Source organism: Ambystoma mexicanum, chromosome 2p (genome assembly GCF_040938575.1).
Source record: "Ambystoma mexicanum isolate Mex_15411 chromosome 2p, UKY_AmexF1_1, whole genome shotgun sequence".
Lineage (NCBI taxonomy): Eukaryota > Metazoa > Chordata > Amphibia > Caudata > Ambystomatidae > Ambystoma > Ambystoma mexicanum.
The window spans coordinates 1,254,775,027-1,254,798,340 of NC_090923.1; the positions used below are offsets into that span (position 1 = coordinate 1,254,775,027).

Here is a 23,314-nt window from a genome sequence, read left to right on the forward strand (position 1 = left end):
AATGGATAGACCAGTGCATACAGCTCTGCTATTTCCTATCCAGAAAGGTTTTGCCTTTCACTCCCTGGGCTCAATCTACCAAAGGTACTGGAGCTGCCTTAGTCTTCATTGTAGATGGCATTTGCAAAGTTGCTACATAGAGTTCCATTCATACTTTCACACAGCATGATTGCATTGACACTCGCTAATCTATGCAGAGCATCTGATCTAAGCAGATCCACAAGCCTCAGAAGGGCTACATTACTCAACGTAACCATATTTCTGAAGTTTATATCTGCTTAAATTAACATGCGTCCACCCTTCCTCCCCTACTGGAGTCGAAGACACACACATGGTCTGTTTTATTTCTCTGGTTTATCTTTGTTTCTGATTTATCACATCTGTACTCGCGCTACACTTCATGCAACCTCATGTCCGAAACAATCTTAGGGACCTCGACGTGTGACGGACCATGGGTACAGTGCACGTCATACTAGTGATGGTATTACTAACACGTCCTGTTGACATCTGTTTTCGACTTCTCGAAAACAAATCTTGTAATACTCTGCTACTACCACTAAATGTCGGACTATGCAGAGCATGTGAATCTAAGCAGATGCAAGCATCAGAAATACGATTACAGTGAGTAATGTGTTATATATATATTGCTGATGTAACGATATTCGTACAGTTCGGGCCAAAAGTTAAGAATTGGCACATTTGCGCAAAATGCTTCCTTTACTCTGGAGCTTATAGTTTGTCGTTATTGCCCTGTGACTATAATAACCATGTTATGATTAGTGTCAGATTGTTAAATAGTTATGGGTTTTTCCTTTTACTATGCTCGATTTAGGAGTATGTTCTCGGTTACGAAATGGCTGCTGTATTAGTCTGCTTAACTCTATTGCAGTCAAATGACCCCTCTAGGGAGGGCGTGACCCAACATACTGGCAAACGAGTGATCAAATTTGATTAATACAGCCTCAAAAAGCTTGTGTAATGAGCGGGGTACGTGGAATTTTTAACCCGGATGGGTGAGTGGATGTTTCTATCCTGGTCCACTAAGATTGGGCATGTTGCCAATCATTATACAAAAGTTGTGATGCAATGTATTAAATGAAGTACTTTTTTTTTTACCAAACACTTTCTACGTTTTCCTGGGCCTTCATTGGTTTTCTAGTGGCAGGTGGGGCCAGTGCTCCAGGTAATATTTTGAAGTGGGAGTATTTTACTCCCTATTTTTTAAAGTTGGGAGTAAAATGATTTTTTTAGGAAGTAAAAAAGTATGTTCATTTGCAGTGGGAGTATTTAATAAGCGAGTAAAAATGTTTTACCTGTATAGCAAATGTTTTGTAAGACATTTCTCTTTTGCATCAAGTTATTCATGCTCATGAAAAGGTACATGTTTACCTCTTCAGATTAGGGAGTGTAAGAGCTTTCTTCCTGTTACGGATGGTCCAGACATATCCATGGGGCTGTGTGGATGAAAACAGGGGGACATGCTCTAATTTATCTATTTCCCCATTTTTGTTGGGAGTAGTTTTACTCCCGAATTCTATTTTTGGTGACTATTTGCATATTTTTAGAGTAAGTGGCAGATACACACCTTATCTGTAGAGCTGGGTGGGGCTATTGCCCAATTTTGCTTGGGAGACTGGGTTGCAAATTTATAAAGGTTAGTCAGTCCTAGTCCTTGAGCACCAGCTATATAAGTAGGCTGAGCACAACAGAGTTGGCCATCTTTGTTTGGAAAAAAATATATATATTTGATTGAACTGCAGAGTCCTATCATGTGTAATACAGAGTTTGTGGTCTATGAACTCCTATGCCCTTGAAACCTTTGGTACATTGGGAGTACCATTGGCAAACTTAAATTGAGAATTTTACAACATATGCGAGCCATAAAAAAAACTCAGACCCTTCCTACCCAATGGCCGTTCACTTTAAGGATGTACATCAGGGCAAACTAGATTGTCTGAGATTTCTAAACCTACATCATATTGCAGCCAACCCACGGGGGGGGGGGGGTAAATAGAGAACTTGATCTGCGCCAAAAAGAGACCAAATACATTCTGGATTTTGAATCTAAAAAGCCTAAAGGACATAATCAGTTGTATACGTATCTAGGAACTTAAGCTATGGGACAAATGATTATATATTGCTCTCCTCTGGTCTCTAGTCAGCTGCTATTCTGAATACTGCCTTTTATAGAATTTTCATCAGTTGGCAGCTATCTTCTTGTCTAAATGTTTACATAAACAAGGCCTTATATAGTCAGCTGAACGTTTATATACTTTATGCAATGATATGTGCAATGCTTTCACATGAAGTCTTCTTGCCAAATGTTTAAATTTATGTGTGTGTGTGTATATGCTTAGATCACATGCTGTGCATAGGCCGACATCTAGTGGAAGCTGCGGAGTATTACAGTTTGTTTTTCGAAACTCGAAAATGGGCGTCGACACAGGCGTGCCAGTAATACTATCCCTAGTGTGACGTCCACTGTACCCAAGATCCCTCACGCGTCTAGGATCCTCAGATTGTTTTTTTCCGCCATACTGGTCGGAAGCATCTTGTGGAGTTCCCTGGCCTTAGCCATACTTTTGCTAATTATTGAAGTAAAATTATTTATTGACATCCTTCCCCACCCCAACGTCGACCCTCGACACTCGACGACGGCTGGAGAAGACATCGACCGTCGGCTGCTGCACGACGGATCTGGGCCTCGGAAGGCCGCTGGCCTCGGCCCGGGCCTAGCAGGGCCGAGGCCAGCGGCCTACAAGTAGGGAGAGTGGGGGGTGGTACATACTCTTCACTCTTAGTATATAGGTACACCTTATATATTTCCTACACTTACCAGCCCGCTGCCTCAAGGTCCGTATGGAGGGTACCCCTTTCCAATTCTGCCCCAAGTGCAACCGCAAATACCCTTGGGTCGACAGGCACGCCACGTGCAATCTCTGCTTGCCGAGGGACCACCCCGAAGCGAACTGCAGAGCGTGTAGTAGGTTTAAGCCTAAGACACTTAAGGACCGTTCGACAAAGCGTTGGGCCCACCACGCCAGGCAGGCAGCCATGGCAGCGGAGGGCGCCTTCAGCGATGGCAGCAACGCCGTACTTTCGGACGGCGAGGGCATTACGGCGTCGAAAGACTGCCGAGCGCAGGTCCCCGACCTCGGAAGGTTGTCCGGCAGGGCGGCTATGGGGAAGACCCCCGGCGACGCAAGCGCTACACACCCTACACACACTAAGCACACTAAGTCCAACCGAACCTCGACGACGTCGACTTCTCGGAAAGAGGCACAGATAGAACGGTCCAACTCAGTGTCCTCTGGGCGCTCTCGATCGAGATCGCCGCATGACGCAAGGCAATCTTCCACTCTTGCCAGTAGTGCCTCGCTCCCTAGATTAACGGAAGTTTGATCGTCGGAAGACGAAGACGACTTCCACCCCCAGGCCGCGCTCCAGGAGACCGAGGCCGCAGTTCACCAGCGAGGCCCCACGCTCAAAACAAGGTACCTCTCCCGACCCTCGACGCCAGGCGTCGAAAGTCTCTGAGGCCTCCAAGGGGCAGGGAAAACATTTTTCCACGCACGGGGAGGGGGGGAAACAGCGGAAAGCACAGCCTTCCACTCCTGTAAGACCATCCTTCCACCCTAAGCAGACAGTCAAACATAAATCTACTGGGACATCAACATCCAGCAAGGCTACCCTTGATAAGTCCTCTAAGTTGCCTACTAAAGCCATACCCTGTTCCAAAGAATGGTCCAGTGAAGACATAGACAGGGTCATGTCAAGGATGTCTTCCTTAGCTGATTTTTATGACAAGAACCCAGAACATTTCCTTTCGTATGACCCTCAAGGGGCCACACCCTCAGGCTCCTCTGATCCTATCCCCCTAAGTAAAAAGGCCCGGTTCGAAAGATCTGAACCCTTCGAGGTGCAGCCTTACTCTACTCCATACTCTACTCCACACCCCAGTTACCAAGGACAGCCCTTCCCTGAAGGGGACCAGGAGTTTACAATTATGGAGGAACAAACCGGGACTGAATACTATGCGGATGATGAGGACCTGGAGGAGGTAGAAGACGAGCAGGAAATTTACAGAGTAGATTCCCCGGTAGAAAGCGAAGCCCCAGTTACCGACTCGCCAGTTGATAACCAGCCCCTCCTTAATGAAGTTCTCGCTCGCGCGGCAGAACATTTTCACATCGACACCCACGGTGTACAGGAGGAAAGGGACTTCGCAGAAGAGTTGGTGGGAGAAAGGAGGCCGGTCGCTCAAACCATCCCTATCCTTAAATCCATCCAACGTAGAATAGATCCATCCCTGGTGAATCCAAACCTCACCAGAGCCGTCAACCCCAGAGTCGAAAAACTTTTTCGGGCAGCCCAGTCTGACCCTCTTTTATATAAGAGGACAGCTTAAACCAGACTCCCTAGTGGTTACCAACACTCGGAAGAGGGCTGGGACACCCTTATCGTCGTCAGAAGCTCCTCCCGACAAGGAGAGCAAAAGACTATACGGGTTTGGCAGGAAGGTAGCCTCAACGTCCGCCTACCAAGCAAGGATTGCAAACTCCACCACCCTATTGGCAAGTTACAACTGCCATCAATGGGAAGAGGTCGCGGCGCTCATAGCCTCTGCTCCTGAACCGTTAAAAGGCCAGTTGGCTCGGATCTCGGCAGAAGGGAGAGCCGTGTCTGGTTGCATATTAAAAGCAACTTTCGACGCCGCGGACAACGCAGGAAGATTGATAGCAGAAAGTACTGTTATCAAGAGACATGCGTGGTTACGGCAGTCGGTGTTCAAAACAGAAACACAGGCTTCATTAATAGACAAGCCGGTGGAACCCGATCTATTGTTTGGGAAAGCGGTCGAAGACGCACTTAAGAATGCCAAGGACGAGTACGAGACTCTCAAATCCCTTGGCCAGCTTACCAACAAACACCCTAATCAGAGGGGGAACAGTAATTTTCGTCGCCCACGCGGCCAAAATTCACAAAGAGGCAACTATGCCCAAGGACAGGGTACACAATGGAACAACAACCAGCAGTCTACCCAGAGTTACAGCAAGGGTAACAAAAGAGGTCGTGGAAGAGGCAGAGGCAGCCCCAACAAGGGAGGTGGCACGCCTCCACCAAAGCAGTGACGCTCAGTTCAGGGTCCCTTCTCACGCAACCCCAGTAGGGGGACGCATTTCCAACTTCACCCAGGCTTGGGAAGGGATCACCTCAGACAGATGGGTGCTGTCAACAGTGTCCACAGGATATTGTATAGAATTACTGCAGCGTCCCCAGAACCACCCTCCACGACAAAGAGTACACTCCTTAGAACATCAGAAGATCCTTCTCGAGGAGATCGCCATTCTGCTAGAAAAGGACGCGATAGAACTCGTCCCAGGACACCAGGTAAACAAGGGTATCTATTCAACTTACTTCCTTGTGCCAAAGAAAGATTTAACAATGCGCCCAGTATTGGACTTACGGCCTGCCAACAAGTATGTCAAGCCCCAAAAATTCCGTATGACCACGCTACAAGAGGTAATCCCCCTCCTAAAAAAGGGGGATTACATGGCAACCTTGGATATGAAAGATGCTTATTTTCATATCTCCATGCTCCCAGCCCACAGAAAATACTTGCGCTTCAAGGTGGACAGTCGCCACTACCAATTCAAGGTACTGCCCTTCGGGATAGCTTCAGCACCAAGGGTGTTCACCAAGGTACTGGCGGTGGCTGCTGCACACCTACGCAGGGAGGCAATCCCAGTGTACCCTTATCTGGACGACTGGCTCATAACGGGGGAAACCCCAGGAATTTGCAGGTCAAACATTCAGAGGACTATCGACCTCCTCCACGAATTAGGCTTCTCTATCAACGAGAAGAAGTCAAGTCTGGTGCCAAGCACCTCAAAACAGTTCCTAGGAGCAATCCTAGATTCTCAAAAAGGGTTGACCTTCCCTTCGGAAGAGAGAATTCGGAATATACTACTGCAAATTCCACATTATCAGTCAGGTCAACAAATAACGGTACGCAAAGCAATGCGGTTACTGGGCATGATGGTGTCTTGCATTTACCTGGTCCCCCACGCGCGTCTGCGCATGCGTCCCATGCAGGAATGGTTGGCGAAACAGTGGTCTCAGGCAAGTGGTCAGTGGGACGATCTAGTGGTCGTTTCGCCAACACTCGTACAGAGCTTACACTGGTGGACGAGAGAGAATCTCGCAAGGGGAAAACCCTTTTACGATCCCGAAGTACAGGCAGTGGTGACTACAGATGCATGCCTGACTGGGTGGGGAGCTCACCATCTCCACCACACAGCTCAGGGTCTCTGGTCTCACTCAGTAGTCAAGAACCACATCAACCTGCTAGAGCTTCTGGCAGTATTCCAAGCGCTTCGGGCGTTCGAGCTCCATCTGCTAAACTTGTCGGTGCAGATCCGGACGGACAGCACGACAGCCATGTTCTATTTGAACAAACAAGGAGGGACTCGTTCGCCAAATCTGTCCAAGCTTGTCCAGAAAATCTGGATATGGGCACTCAGACGGAACATCTTCCTGTCATCACAACATGTTCCAGGGGAGCTCAATTCCCTAGCGGATGCCCTAAGCAGAGACTCCCTTCCAGAGGAACACAAATGGGTCCTTCACAGAGATATCGTAGAAGATCTCTTCTCTCAGTGGGGTTTCCCCACTATAGACCTATTCGCCACAAGCGAAAACAAACAATGCCCAGGATTTGCATCCAGGTTCCCCCAGCCAGACTCCCAAGGGAACGCCCTGTGGATGAACTGGTCAGGGATGTTTGCGTACGCTTTTCCACCAACTCCTCATCAGGAAGGTGGTGTACAAGATGAACAAGGAATCGATGACGCTCATCCTAGTTGCTCCCATGTGGGCGAGACAACCATGGTTTCCACACCTACGCAGGATGGCGGTGTGCGAGCCCATCAAACTCCCAGCCTGGTACAACCTACTGTCCCAGCAACAAGGTCAAACAGTGCACCAGGAACCCAACTCAATGAACCTGGCAGCATGGCTCCTGAGGTCATAGAGTTTGGCTATCTCAATTTACCACAAAGGTGTATGAACATCCTAAAAGAATCCAGGAAACCAAACACAAGGCACTGTTATTTTGACAAGTGTAAGAGATTCGTTATTTGGTGCCAGAATAAACAAATCAACCCAGTTGATTGCACTCCTTCCAACGTTGTGACATACATGCTCCACCTGCTGGATGCAGGATTGGTTTTTAACTCTCTGAAAGTACACCTGGCAGCCCTCTCGGCTTACACCACATCCCATAACAAGGTGTCGTGGTGGAAAGTACCAGTAGTTAAAGCCTTCATGGAAGGAGTAAAGAGACTTCACCCTCCTATTTCGAACCCACCGCTAGGATGGGACCTTAATGTGGTGCTAGCTAAGCTCATAGGCCCCCCCTTTCGAACCCATGCATAAAAGTAGTCTCAAACACCTGACTTATAAAACGGCCTTCTTAGTAGCCATTACCTCCATAAGAAGTGTCAGTGAAATTCAGGCTCTGTCAGTGCAGGATCCTTTCTTTACTATCCACAAGGACAAACTGGTTTTACGCACACACCCTAGGTTCTCACCTAAATTTATATCAAAGTTCCATGTAAACCAGTCCATCGAGCTTCCGGCTTTCTTCCAGAACCCGCAAAGCTCGGCTGAGGTGAAACTACACACCCTAGATGTGCGTAGGGCGGTCCTCTACTATGTAAATAAAACCAGACCGCTAAGGAAAACAGATCAACTGTTTGTCTCCGTAGCTACAGGCAGAGAGGGAGATCGCGTCTCTAAAGGCGCTATCTCGAAGTGGATTATCAACTGTATACAGCTGTGTTACTCTCTTTCTGAAAAGACTCTGCCTTTTACGCCAAGAGCCCACTCTACTAGAGGCATTGGGGCCACTCTGGCTTTCATTGCAAATGTTCCCCTCGACACCATTTGCAAAGCAGCTACTTGGAGCTCTATTCACACTTTTACTCAGCATTACTGCATTGACACTCATTCCAAGACAGATACACAAGTGGGACAAGCGGTTCTAAGACACCTGTTTGCTCATGACCCTTCTCACATCCCACCTCCTTCTTCTGGTACTGCTCGCTAATCTATGCACAGCATGTGATCTAAGCAGATTCCACAAGCCTCAGAAGGGATACATTACTCACCGTAATCGTATTTCTGATGCTTGTATCTGCTTAGATTCACATGCGACCCACCCTTCCTCCCCTCCGAGAGAAGGCGCATGATTGCTTGTAGTCTTACCTTTCTGTCTATCTGCTTGGATTATCTGTACTCCCGCTACTCCTCGTGCTTCCTCATGTCAGAAAAAATACAATCTGAGGATCCTAGACGCGTGAGGGATCTTGGGTACAGTGGACGTCACACTAGGGATAGTATTACTGGCACGCCTGTGTCGACGCCCATTTTCGAGTTTCGAAAAACAAACTGTAATACTCCGCAGCTTCCACTAGATGTCGGCCTATGCACAGCATGTGAATCTAAGCAGATACAAGCATCAGAAATACGATTACGGTGAGTAATGTATCCTATATATATATATATATATATGTCATATTTTAATTCGCTAGGGTGTGATTTATTGGCCAGTCTCAGATTTATGGTTGTCCATCACAAATGTTGAGTTGTGAAGTTGCCTTCACGGTATAGTCGGTTCCTTTTTCTTTCTTCTTTTGTTAATCTAGAGGTATATTGGAAGCCAATACACGTGTATGATTTTATGCCCCATTGTATAAATAGGATGTGCACACATAACGTTGCTTTTGTACTTGGAAGTATGTTTTAGAATCTGGTGTATTACAGATTTGACAGCAGAAGATGGTTTTTAATATAACCATGCGCTTTAAGCACTATGCACTTTAATCTCATTGCTTTATATAGCTATAGATGCACTTTAGCAGTTAGCACCTCAGAGCACTATGCACTTTATTACTCTGCTTATATTTCTGCCAGCTATAAACGTGCATTCTGAATCATGGCTTATTAGCCAATTCCCCAGTAACGAGTAATTTATTACTGAGGTCCGCCTCCTATCTAATTGGTATAATTTACCTGATAGTATTCCTTTCTTGGGTTGACTTGGGGTTTGCATTGGCTGTTTTAGAGCAATATTGCTACAATCTGTATTTCCAGCTGAGCAGAATGTGCTATCCTCATTCTTTTGGCGGTTTATCAAATACATACCCGGATCCACTCAAGCATATCCATTATATATCTGGGAATTAGTGCAATTCCAGCATTTAAATTATTTTCCAATCCGTTTGTTTTTTTATATTGTAGGTGCCATGAACTTTACAGTGTTAGCTATTACTAACATTGAAATAAGGGAACCTATGCCATCTGCAAAATGGCCACCATGTTATACTCAAAGTTTACCTAAGCAACTTACACGGCAAAAACTAGAAAGCGAAAAAGGACAATTGGCGCAATGGACCATAGAGACTAGCTGAATGTTTGTACATATGCACGGATGTTTTTGTTTTCACTTGTACGTGAACAAGCTGCGTGTTAGCAGTGCAACGCCTTGTACCATCCTCTTTTAATCTTCGGCTGATGCCTAATAAAACTGGAAATCAAACGGACTTGATGCTGCATTAATCTTGTTTTTTTTCGAAGGAAGTGTCCCTTACTGGCGTTCTCTGCACTGCTGTGAGTGCTTTCCCCCTTGGGAGGAATGGAACCTTTTTCTCCCTTTGCATATATATAACATTGTGATAAAACCTGCCGATAAGGGTTCTAATATCGTTATGCAGGACAGGGAATGTTATGTGGCTGAGGCTAATCGTCAGTTACGTGATCGGTGCTGTTATTCCAGGCTTCCAAAGAATCCTTTTGTCGAAATACAGTTGGAGCTCACCGCCTTATGTACCAAATGGGCCGAGAAAGGCCTTATTGAGGATGAGCTTGCTAAGTTTCTTGTGCCTGTGAGTCATATTATACCCACTATATATTTTCTGCCCAAGACTCATAAGTCCTTGATCCATCCACCAGGCAGGCCTATTGTAACTTTGTATGGTCCTCTCCTTGAACATATGGCCCAATTCATAGATGAGACCCTGTCCCCGTTGGTGTCAGTCCTGCCCTCGTATCTACGCGATACCAAGGACTTCTTGAGTCACATTTCAGATATACCTTGGGAGGAGGGCTTAATGTTAGCTACCTTAGATGTTGTTTCCCTTTACACATCTATAGATCACATGACTGGATTGGCAGCCTGCAAACATTTTTTGGACACTCGTTCTTTGAACTATTTGGGGCACAGTGGTATGATTTTGGATATGCTTCTGTTCTGTTTATCTAACAATGTATTTCTTTTCGAGGGTTCCTTTTTATCACCTGGTCAGAGGTACTGCTATGGGTAGTACATTTGCGTCATCCTACGCTAACCTCACCATGGGGTGGTGGGAAGCTACTTTCTTGTCTGAGTTACTTTCAGTTAGTTTTTCTACACAAGTTATTGGTTGGTGGCGGTACATCGACGATATTTTTATCATCTGGAAGGGAAATGAGAATGAGTGGGGATCTTTTGTGGACAACATTAACAACAATGTTGTGAATTTGAGATTCACTGAATGCCACAGCTATACTCAAATTGTTTATTTGGATGTTAATGTAAGATTGGACAACTTAGGCATTCATACTTCCCTACACAAAAAACCCACCAACACTGGCCTTCCCCTACATGCAACGAGTAGCCATCCGCTCTCCTGCAAGAACAGTATTCCTTATGGCAAATTTATTCGCTTTCGGCGCAACTGCACAGATATTCAAGAGTTTGATCGCTGTTGCAGGTTGGCTGCCACTGATTTTCTACTGCAGGGGTACCCACAAAAATTATTGAAATGGCTTTCTCCAAAGCACGGTCACTTTCAAGGGAAGTGTTACTACATGGTTCTTCCAGTAGGAGGAAAGATAAGGGTCAGGATGAACCTCGCCTTATTGTTACATTTAACAAAGCCTGTTATGATGTTCGTAAGATTGTTGCGAAACATTGGCATATTCCCAGGCTGGACAAAGATCTTGGCCCATTACTCTCCAAGTGTCCCACAATAACGTACAAACAGGCACCTTCGTTGAAGGATAGACTGGTTTCCAGTTATTTGTCTCCTGTCTAGAAAAATTCCACTAGGACCAATTGGCTACCCGCCTTACCCAAGGGTTTTACCAAGTGTCAAAAGTGTAAAGCCTGCCCTCATGCCACTAATTGTAAATCTTTTGAACATCCAATCCCGGGTATGGAATTCAGGTTAAACTATTTTATCAATTGTGAGACTCCGTTTGTAGTGTATGTTTTAACATGCCCCTGCCGGAAATGGTACGTGGGATCCATTACATGTGTACTTAAGTTCCGTATTTTACAGCATCTCAGAGCGATTAAGAACTTTGACCCCACGTATCCTATGGCCAAACATTTTAGGCAGGAACACGACAGTGATGTTCATTTGCTTACATTTTTTGCTGTGGCTCATGTACCGATTGATCCGAGGGGAGGTGATCGCACTCTGAAATTGAGACAACTGGAAACCAGGTTTATCCTGGACTTTGACACTAAGTATCCCAATGGGCATAATGTGGATGAGGAGTTACATACTTTTGTGGGAACGTAATTATTCTGTTTCTTTATGCGCCTACACACACACCTCCTTTTTTCTTGCTCTGTGTTATTTGATCCTGGTCCCTTGCTGCTATATACTGCTTCTCCCTTTTGTTTATTTGGATTTTGGCCCTGGCCTAGAATTGGTTGATTTATTTAATTTGCATTTTTTCAAGTTTTCCAACTTTTTTAATTGTTCAGTTGGTCTATGTTGGCTGTCTTGCCCTTTTCTGATGTTTAGGGGGTTTGAATTTTGGGAGTACACGATTGTATCTGTACTCTGTAATTCTGGGTGTTTTTGACATTGCTTTTTTCATTGTAATTTGCCTTTACTTTTCCCACAAGCTTCAATATTGCATTTTGCACCAGCACTTTATGATTACCAAACTTTTCTGCCTATCTAATGCTGCTAGAGTCATAAGTTTAGAATCTAATGCACTTGCACTTTACATTGCAGCCTGCAACATGTTTTTATCTTAAAGGTCGCACTGTCAACAGAGTGTTCATATTAGACAGCAGTATCTTGTCCCAGCTGTGTTTTCTCTATCCTTGGTGAGCTAGACATGCACTCGCATTTTATATACATATATTTTTTATATATATTTTTTTAGCTATTGCCTGCATATTTTTTCATAAGCTTACATAGGAACGCATTTGCACTCTGTCACAGCTGTGGACTGCTAATTTTTGCTAATCTGTGCTAATTTTTGCTTTGAGTGAAATTTGTTGACATCTATCTCACTGCATGTCCTTTTATTATATTTCTACATGTTTGGTGCTGAATTTTAATGTGCTATTGATTTTACTGCTATTTTTAACCTGTTCTTTTTATGGTTAATGCAGTTTTCTGCTACACTCTAAAATGGCCGCCATGTTATTGCGCCAAACTGTTAGCTTGTGTTGGTAGGCAACATGGAAGAAGGACCCATTGTTAATATCTACTCTCATTGTTTTCATGTCTCCCTAATGTGATCAAGCGCTCAGAAGCGCGAAACGCGTCGTTAAGGACACTGCCCTGGCGTTCTGTTCTGTTTGCTGTGTGTTCTTTGCCTACTATTTTTAACCATCTATTAAACTCGTTTTTCTGTTACTTGGATTCGAGTTTGCTACTTTGTTTACTGGGACCTGCAGACCTCATGCTTGGAGTGCGTTTTTTTGCTTCCTCCATGTCTTAACGAGATATATATATATATATATATATCACAAAAAAAATTCCAGAAAACTGCCATCTGCAAATGGACATAGAACCAGACATATACATAGAACCAGACTTGGCACAGCTGCTAGCCCTGTACCATCAAATGTTGAGCAGTACGGGAAGTGTCCCATTCATAGTATAGAACTGCTGTGAAGGCATGCCACCCCAGCATTAAACTTGTGGACCCGCTATTTTGGCCAGCTTTACTCCTCGTATCAAATGTGCAATAGAGCATCGCAGCGAAGAAGCTTGAATTCCACCTGTACACTCTTCTTAAACTGCACTTTTGAAACGGCCTGGGTGGCTCGGGGCCCCGGGGAGAGCCTTGGTGGAATAAAGATACCGCTTTGAAAGGGAGTGGAGGACTTGAGGGGACCCGGAGCTCCTACCCTGATCCAACGAAGCTCAGGGCTGCGCCCACACAGTATTTGCGCGTATCTTTCCTCAGATGGGCAGGATCCATCAGAGTTCACTGTTCACTGTGTCTGGGCAACAAGAGAAGCAAATCTCAGGTGGGCGCGCCGAATGTGATTGGGAGGACCCTCACTCCTGGAGCCAGAGAAGAACCAACTCTCCACATTACTTGCTTATCTGAGCACTTTTCGGTGGATTTGAAGGCCAGAGAGTAATTGGTTCAAAGGGAAATATCCACCTATCATAGAGCATTGGGAGAACACTTTCGGGGAACAATCGGTCCATGCCAGCATCCAGGGAGAAAAGAATAGAGTGAATCTCCATGCTCCCACCCCTACCCCTCAAGAAAATCCAAGCAGAAGCTGCTGGCTCAGGTCGAGTGGGCCCAAAAAGACCCAGGGTCATATAAGCGAGTCGGCGGAGGATAGCATAATCACCAACATGGCAGCCTTAAAAGATGATGTTGAGTGTTGCTTTCAAGTCTTTAAGGACAAACTCTCTGCCTCCCTGCAGTTGCAATTTGACACTTTTACCAGTGAATTCCAAGCCACCTTTCAAATATGTGAAAAGACATAGCATCGCTTGAGGAAATAACAGATATAAATAAGAAGGCATTACAGGACCTATCCCAGGGCTCTACGAAATCGGATGAGCTTCTTGAGCAACTGGTGAGGACGACGCATAATTTTGAATTGCAATGTGAGGATTTGGAGAACAGGTCCAGGAGGTCCGACATCCGTATAAGAAACATCCCAGAATTGGTGAGCGACTTGGACCTGAAGGATGTAGTCACAGGAGTTTTAAGGACCTATTGAATAAGGAAGCAGAGGTAGTAATTCCTATAGATAGGATCCATAGAGTTGGCCCGAAACGTCAGGACTCGGGCGCCCATCGTGTAGGCACTCTGGTGCCACTGGCGTGCTACCCTCAGAGGAACTAATTCTTAGAGAAGCCAGAAAAACGGGCCAGGTTACGCTCAACGGCAACAAGCTCCAACTGTTCCAGCATCTCTCCCAAATGACGCTACAAAAGAGAAGAGACGTGCATGTGATCCTGCAATTCTTGCAAACTCAGAAACCGTTCAGATGGACCTTCCCATTTGGTCTTTTATTTAGTTGGGAGGGCAAACAACATCGAGTAACAGAGGAGGGAGCCCAAGTTTTACGAATAGACTAGGAGGATCAGCCGGGGCCTAGCAGTGACGTTCATCCTTGCGTCCCCCGGGGTCCGCAACATTGGGAATGGACAACAACGCAACAGACCTGGAGAAAGACAAAAAGGCCCCACTTTGGCGGAGCAGCCCTTGGTATCCTGATCGATCAAAGGCACACCTAGGTACCGACGACATGGCGGAATAAGGTACACTTTGCAGAACATGAGTGACGTTTATGTGAAATTGGGGCATTGCATAGACTCAACTTGGAATCTACCAAAGACAGAAAGGGTTTTAGGATACCCTGCAATTATCCCTGGTTTCGGTGGTAGGCCACATCTGAGGACGGAGTCCGTGGAGAGAATGGCTTGGTTGGTCTACACCAGGGAGGGGGAAACTTTGTTGGAATACAGTAGGGGTTGGGGTAGGGGTTTCCAGTTGGGAGTTAGGGGTAGGAGTCTGGGGGAGGGGTGGGGCGGGGTAGCACACAGGATACGAGACAGAGGGCCCGAAAGATATCTCCAGCGTTGCACTTTCAAGGTAGTGGTTTCGTAAAATGGCTTCATCTTCTGGTGTTTGACAATTAATATAAAGGGGCTTAATACCTCTGACAAGATGAGGAAATTGGAAGGGCTACTTGATGCACACCAGCCCAACCTTATCGCTTTACAGGAAACAAATATCAAATTTCAGGGATGCCACAAGTTAAAATTAAAGCAATACCCAATAACGCAAAGGGGAAGACAGCGGGGTACTCATCACTTTTTTCGGACATGCACGCAGGTGTCCATTGTGAAGGCGCAGGTCAACAGAGGGTTGTTTCCTTTACATTTTAGTGCAGATGGGATTGGTGACCCTAACTCTGGCATCTCTATACGCCCCAAACTCGGGCCAAGAGGGTTTTCTGAAAACCGCATTATCCAATTTAAAACACTTTAGTGAGGCAAGATCATTCTGATGGGTGACCTAAATGTTGCATGGGACCCCCTATGAGACAGAAGTTTTAATACCAGATATGCTCACCCCAGCTTCCTTTAGCCCTTAAGCAGACATTTGAACAACTGACACTTAAAGATGTTTGGTATACCCTGAAAGGAGATGAAGTGGCATACATGTACTATTTCCACGTCCACAAATCCTTTTCAAGCATTGCTTACTTCTGGGCTTTGATTACGCTGTGGGAAGAGTGACACAAATTGACACCCATACAATCACAATCTCAGATCATGCCTCTGACTATTGAACTCCATTTCCCTAGGGTGGTTACTACACTCTGGAGCTGGAGGTTCGCAAAAGAGGTGTTGTCAGACCAGGTTCTCTGACGAAATGGAGGGCAAGATCATACAATACTTTAAATCCTAATCCCAGCAGGTAATCCCAGCAGGTAAGTAGAGTGTAATGTGGTTTGGAATGTGTTTAAAGCGACTCTTTTGGTGGGTGGAGGGGACTCCTTTTGCGATGCAGGTGCACAGGAGGAAACATAAGACTGAAAAGGATCTAGAAGCTGAAGTAAATGATACCCTAAAACAGATGGAGGCGGGCTCATCGCAACCTCCAAAGGAAATACCGTAACGCAAAGGGCAGACTGGATCTGGTACACACTGCACAGGTGGGAAAGAGCCTTATGTATTTAAAGCAGAGGATATACATTAAGGCAGACATAATATTAGCAAGACAACTAAAACAGAAAATAGCGGCCCAAACAATTCAGGCGGTGGAAGATAGATTAGGGAAGAGTAACGATGACAAAAGAAATGTATGGCCCAATTTAAAATATTTTACTCTGCCTTTTATAGAAGTCAGACGACTCCCAAAACCAGACATCACAAAATAACTATTTGCAGTCAACCTGATTAAACAAAATCCCAGAAGCAGCTCGAGCGTGCCTAGATAATGATCTCACTCGTGAGGAGGTGCTATCTGTCATAGCGAACTTTCCAATAAACAAATCACCGGGACCGGACGGTTCTGTTGCCTCCTTTTTATAAAAGGTTCAGAGCAACCTTAGCCCCAAAATTAACTGACCTCTTTAACTCCTTTGCTATGAGTGGCAAAATAACAGTATAAATGGAACAGGCTAAAATAATTCTAATCCAGAAATCGGGGAAAGATCGAGCTAAATGTGGATCAGATCGCCCGATTGCACTCATAAACATGGATGGAAATCGGCTCGATGACCTCATGCCCAATCTGATCAGACAGGTTTTTATAAAAGATAGCCAAACTCATGATAACATCCAGAGAATTTGCCACTTAATTGAAAAAGTAGCTAAAAAAGAGGACGCCTTGGTCTTGGTGTCATTAGACACCGAAAAAGTATTCGACCGAATTGAATGGTCTTTTCTTTTTAATACCCTATGAGCTATGGGTTTTGGCCCTAAATATATTGCGATGGTACAAGCCAACTATGTGAACCCATTGGCCAGATTGCACATAAATGGCCAGATATCCTCGCAGGTTTCTCTTCGAAGAGGAACGAAACAGGGATGCCCTCTTTCCCCTGTTCTTTATGCGATACACCTGGAACCACTATTGTTGCAGCTTCATCAGTCGGATGAAATAGAGGGTGTACCTTTTTGGGGGGAGGGATATTCATAAACTAATGGCGAAGGCATATGGATGCAGACCGACCAGAACACCATATACAAACATGCTCGTGATCCCCAGAGTCAAAAGAGCCAGAGCAGGCGGGATCAGCTTCCTGTACCTAGCACCACTGCATTGGAATGTCCTACCTTGCCACACAAGGGAAGAATACTCAAAGGCATACAGGGGACAAATGAGTAACGAGATAAACACACGTAGGGGAGTCCCCCCAAATGAACCATTCAGCAACTGATTTAATGGCCCAGTTTTAGCTCATACCAGGTCCCATTCCATATGCTGTTAGAATCACCACACAGAATGTTAAATATAATACACAGTGTTTGTCATTTTATACAAAATAGTTATAATGTATTGCGTAGGCCGTTGGTCCTACGTTAACAAAGTAAAAAAAACCCACATAAATGCATATATCGATATGGAGGATGTATATATACATCTAATAGCATTTCAGTGATTCAATCATAAAACGAAAGGTGACACAGACAATTCTGCAATTTGGAGGAAAGCGGGCACAAAACACTGTCTTCCTGGCCCTATCTGGCTAATCAGTCACAGAAATCCTCCAAAAAATAGTGTCACCTAATACACATTCTAAAATTGATTATGCATGACAAGATGAATTGTACATGACCGAAAATACACATCCCAGGTCAACCAACTCCACCAAATGTGAAACCTCAGAAAAGGGGAAAGAAAACGTAATCCAACAACTTAGAAACCCTACAAACAGCAACAAACTGTCTGAATCTTGCCACACAAGGGATGAATACTCAAAGGCATACAGGGGACGAATGAGTAACGAGATAAACACACGTAGGGGAGTCCCCCCAAATGAACCATTCAGCAACTGATTTAATGGCCCAGTTTTAGCTCATACCAGGTCCCATTCCATATGCTGTTAGAATCGCCACACAGAATGTTACATATAATGCACAGTGTTTGTCATTTTATACAAAATAGTTATAATTTATTGCGTAGGCCATTGGAATGCCCTACCACCACCCTAAGAGCTGAAGTCTCCCACCTAGCATTCCGTAAATCGCTGAAAACTATGCTCTTCAACTAAACCTACCAAAGACAGAAACCCTACCCATTCTCATGTTGTAGCTAATATCTGTATTTGAATGTGTATAAAATGCAAAGAGAATGTACCACAAGCTCAGAAAGGAACTGTACTCATGTTTTTCCACCACATGTATGTAACTTTTTTCGTAACTAAGATCTGCCACAAGTAACAGTGCCATGATGTCCTTGAGCTGCATGTGCGCTATATAAATGTAAAAATAAGTAAATAAATATGCTCCTTGCGATCTTTAATCCGGGTGTCTCATTACCTGTTGTACTTGTTCAAATGGCAAGGATTGGTTGGGTGGCTGGTCTCAAAATTAATATCATAAAATCCAAAATCTTAAACCTCTGGCTTAAACAAGGTGAATTATCCAAGGCTATGGAGGAGAGACCGCTCAGCTGTCTTCCGAAGGGCATTCAGGTGTCAGGAGTAAACATCACACGGTCACTTGGGGAATTATATTCTGCTAATTCTTGTCCCCTCTTGGCGGAGATCCAGAAGATGGTCCCCTCTTGGAGCCCATTAACGGTCTCATTGCTTGGCCAGATTAACTGGGTTAAAATTTTGATTTTACCTAAGGTGCTCCCCCGACCCGAGTCCTGGCTCCCTTTGTTCGCATGCTACACAAAACTGTATCAAATTTTATATGGAAAAATAAACCTCCCTGCATTGCATTGAACACGTTAATGTTTCCCCCCAAATAGAGGAGGGGTTGGGCTCTCGAATTTTAGTCTATCGAGCAGCGCAGCTGCGAGTGATAAGACTGGTTCAGGGAACACACAACTAAGAGATGGAGACAGATGAAAAAGGCAATAGTGGGTCCCAGAATAGGAGAGAAGCTATAGTTGCCTAGGCCAGATAGACCGTGGAGCATACATCATAGTGAGATTACTAGGGTTGTGGAGGATATAGGGGATCAAGCTATCCAACATCATTTTACTTCATTTCCCTCTCCCTTCAGCCCCCCCTATTCGCAAACCCACAGTTCACCCCAGGAATCCCTGCTAGCTCCTTCCCAGAGTGGAAAAGGGAGGGTTGTACAAAGTTCTGCAACATGTTTGTGGGCCAGGAAATCCAATCTTTTTCTCTATGCAAAGGAGAGCTGGCTCTCGAGGAGAGCCAGCGTTTACAGTACTTTCAAGTTAGCCACTGGCTGATGGCCCCATCTAACAAGTCGGCGGCTTTAAGAGCGCTCATGCCATTTTGAGCAATTCCTGACTTCAAGCTTCGGAGATAAACACAAGGTAGCTAAAGTATTTAAGCTATTAACTGACTGACTCCCACTAAGTGCTCCTACATATCAGCTGGCTTGGGCAAAAACCCTGGGGTTCATGCCAACAGAAAAATCGTGGTCCCGCCTCTGGTCGACATCCGAGACGGACCACGTCTATACCGATTGGGGCATTCATACCCTTGCGCGTTTACATAAAATTCCGGCTTCTTGCTGGAGGGAATGCGGGGGGAGTGGAGACTGGTTGCATATATGGTGGTCGTGTCCCAAATTACTCCAATTCTGGAATGAAGTGAAGGGAAATATGAGGGAAATGCTTGCTTTTACAGCAGAGACCGATGGGTGAATGTCTAAGGGTTGGCACAACAGGACAATAAACTCTGACCGAACCACAAGAGGAAAGCATTTTATGTTCCACAGTTGGCGGCTCTACTGGTGGTTGCCCAGAAATGGAAATCTATGGCCCCATCACACATGACTGGTATCGCAAACTATGGAACTTTGTATCTCTGGAATAGGTCACCTATACGATTTGAGGGAACCGAGCTAAATTCTCGAGGAACTGGGCGCCAATTTTGAATTTCCTTTATAGGGACTATATGGAACAAAACTGGCCGCAGAACTTACGAATACTGGGCATATACTCTGAGCATCGTAATAGTCTCGACATTCTGTGTATTTGGGAGGGCGGGGGATTAGGGGTAAGGGGGAGGTAGGGGTAAGGGGGAGGTAGGGGTAGGGGGAAGTTGGGAAGAACGGGGATGGGAAGTGCTAAATTTGTGTTAGTTTTATTTCTGTATATTTGAAAAATCCTCCCCCCTCCCCCCACAGCCCCTCACCAAAAAAGACCAGATTGAGATGTTTAAAGGTGATCCTTTGCTGAATTGTCAACCAATGAAGCTGGTTATGTTGGAGACACTGGAGTGGACACAGAGAGATTACAAATCAACCGCACTGTAGCATTTCAAATCAATTGCACTTCGTTCATCAAGGTATTTGAAATGCCGGCATAAATGGCATTGGTGTATTCTAAGTGGGGAAATTACAAGTGAGCCCACTACAAGAGTGGCATTCTTTGTGAATACATTGAATTTATGAGCAGCCTGAGTCTGAAGGACAATGCTGTGGACATTTCATTGACTTGGGTTGTGAGAGAAATCTGCATCCCAAATAACCCCCAATTTCTTCACTTTACTGGCAAAAGAAGTGTGAATGCCAAAGAGTTGGGGTGTTGGTGTTCATACCGGATCTTTGATCATGTGGACTGGTCCTAGTAAGGACAGATGGGGAAGTATGGAAGAGAAGAGCAAGGAAAAGAGCACGACTAATACCCAGAAGACCGCCAGAAGGAGCAGTCGCCCACAAAGGTAAGCAGGGGGGGGGATACGTTTTAGAATGCTTGAGGACTGTCATCATTAAACTGAGGACGATCTTAATGGAGGAAGAGGAAGGACTGGGCACAGGTATGGGGGAGGAAGAGGGGCTACACGTGCCCAGGACAGAAGTGTGTAGAGGCTAATAAAGGATTAATATACATTTGGCACTCATTAGGGGTCACAAGGCCTCGCTCCCTCAACCGATCCTTGTACCCTTGGGGTAGGGGACACAACGACATGCATCATTTAGCTTGATTAGAAGATTTCAGACATGGAACTATACTGTGAAAACCAATGTGTGCAAAGACCAGTGCCTCAGATAACTTTGCATGAGACAAAATGTGATCTGTTCTAGGCTTAAGTTAAATTGTAGCATTTAAGTTACTGTGGAAATGTCCTGTGCAGATAACGTGCTTCAGTTTCACTCTGCATTGCGCATGCCATACCTTGCAAGTGGCCCCACCCATCTTCCATTTTCTTGGTGTTCTGCTTTTTCTCTTTTTTACCGACTGCTTGCTTTTGTTTTTACATTCATATTGCAGGTATTCAGAGTTTTTACCACAGAAATGTCACTGTAGACACATTTTTAGAACAGAATTCTTTCCGCAAACATGGGTAAAAATTTTGGAGGGATGCGATATGGAATCGGGATGAGGTTGATGGGGAGGGGGGGGGGTATTCCGAGTGAGGGCTCGCTCCCCCTGCATTTTTAAGCAAAAGAATAGTAAAGAAAAAAAATACGCCTGTAAATATTCTGCAGTAAAAACACATGGAACCATATTTCAGCCTTGTCTGCAGGCAGTGGTTCTTGCATAAAGTTCGGCATGATATAAGGGAGAAATATCTGGTTTATAAATGAACTCTGTCTAGACAAATTAAAGTCTTGAACTAATGCATTAGATAGCTGCCTTACACACCAGCTTTCCAAGAACGGTTGTTTGAGACGCTGAATAGCGTCATCTGAAATGTGCTGGGTGAGTGGCTGCAAAATGGGTGTTCCTGTATTTGGGAGGTTCCAGTTTGACTTCTGTCTTTTCCTTGTATTTTGGAAGATCATGCTGGTGGCGCTTTACTTGTTTCATGGATTGCAATTTCTTCAATGTCTTTCAAAAGTGCAGTGTGGATACATGAAGTTTCAGATAGTGTACGAATTTCTTTTCTTTACCGTTTTGATTTGTAGGAATGTAATTGGCTTCTACCTTGGGAAAGCCTATGCATAGAACAGAATAGTCAACCTCTTCACTTCACCTCAAAACCGGGCATGACAAATCTGGCCAAAATAGATGCAGTTTATACTTGTTAATTAAATATGCAGGCACTTTTAACTCATAGATTCCCTAATGACACCTGTTAATGAGGTGATAGTATATTAGCATGGCAAGCACAACTTGAGTCCTGCAGATTATGAAAATTTGCAAGAAGGCCCAAACGTAGAATAAACTGGTTATCCCAACTAAGATTTGTTTATTTTAAATATATTATGAAAAATTGGTTGAACATGAAGTCTGGTATGGATTTGATGCATTTGGTTGCATTCCCATTTTAAAGTAAGGGGCTTTCTTTGATACATTGCCACTCTGGGTATTCCTAAATCATTCTGGTTCCTATTGTTTACCTACCTTCTTTCAATACCCTTTAGATGTAGGACTGATAAATATAACACTGACAGCGCAATTTGTGGGTAGACTGCTTTTTTAAAGTTCGAATTTCTCACCTTGTTTTTTTTTTGTGCAGAAAATTATTTTTGTAACTATCTGTTTGTGCAAGTTCTTCATGTATATTAATATACATATTTAATTTTGCATTGTTTCAGCATTTTCCTATCTGAAAACCCTAACTAAGACTATCCATCATCAAGAATGTCACTCCACCAGTTTCTCCTGGAGCCAATTACCTGCCATGCCTGGAACAGCGATCGCTCCCGTAAGTACTGATCTTCAGAGGCTGTAATATGAGGAACCGGTGACCTGCATGGACTGAGCACATGTCGATCCTGCTCAGACAAACTGTGCAGCCGCAAAGGTCACCACCTCAAGGGGAATATTGAAGAACACGCATATTGATTTGTCCTCTTGCCTCTTCCTTTTGGAAGTGTACCGAATTTAATTTGTGTGTTCCATGGCAAAGCGCTGCTTGTCCTTTCAATGAGCGGAAACACGATGGAGCTTGGTGTAAGATGTTATGTATAAGTAGGATCGATAATGTGGTAGTTTCCCCACCACTTTTATACCAACATTGCATTGTTTTTCCCCCTACGATGATGACTTTTGTAAAAAAAAATAATAATAATAATAAAGAGGAGAGTAAATGCATTCAATGTGTTTGCGTTCTAGCTCTGCTGCTCTTTGGCTTCTGCGTCACTCCTTGGAAGAGCCATTAATGAAAAGTGCCTGCATTTTCTCATTTTCCGAACACCGCTGTGTAAACTGAGCGGTTCCTCCTGGGTGTTCAGAGTGTTGCTTTTTGGTTGTCATGGAGATCTTTGCAAACCACTGAGCACTTTAGATCATTTAATTGCTGTATATTGAGTTTAGTTCACACTATTTGTGCTCTGTACTTCAACACATTTGTTTTCTAGCAGGCTCCCCAATTGTTTACTGTTCTGTATTCCAACCGTGAAGTTTGTTTAAAAGGTTTCAATCGAGAAAA

General features: G+C 44.6%; 1 protein-coding gene across 1 annotated transcript in view; it reads left to right on the forward strand.

Annotated features, from left to right (window-relative positions):
• The window catches only part of ARPC1A (actin related protein 2/3 complex subunit 1A), a 318,664-nt gene that overhangs the window by 51,285 nt on the left and 244,065 nt on the right, over positions 1-23,314 (forward strand). The window contains exon 2 of the mRNA XM_069645561.1: positions 22,479-22,588. Within this exon, the coding sequence (XP_069501662.1) occupies positions 22,525-22,588 (64 nt within the window). The 5' untranslated portion in view covers positions 22,479-22,524. The remainder of the gene's footprint in view (positions 1-22,478; positions 22,589-23,314) is intronic.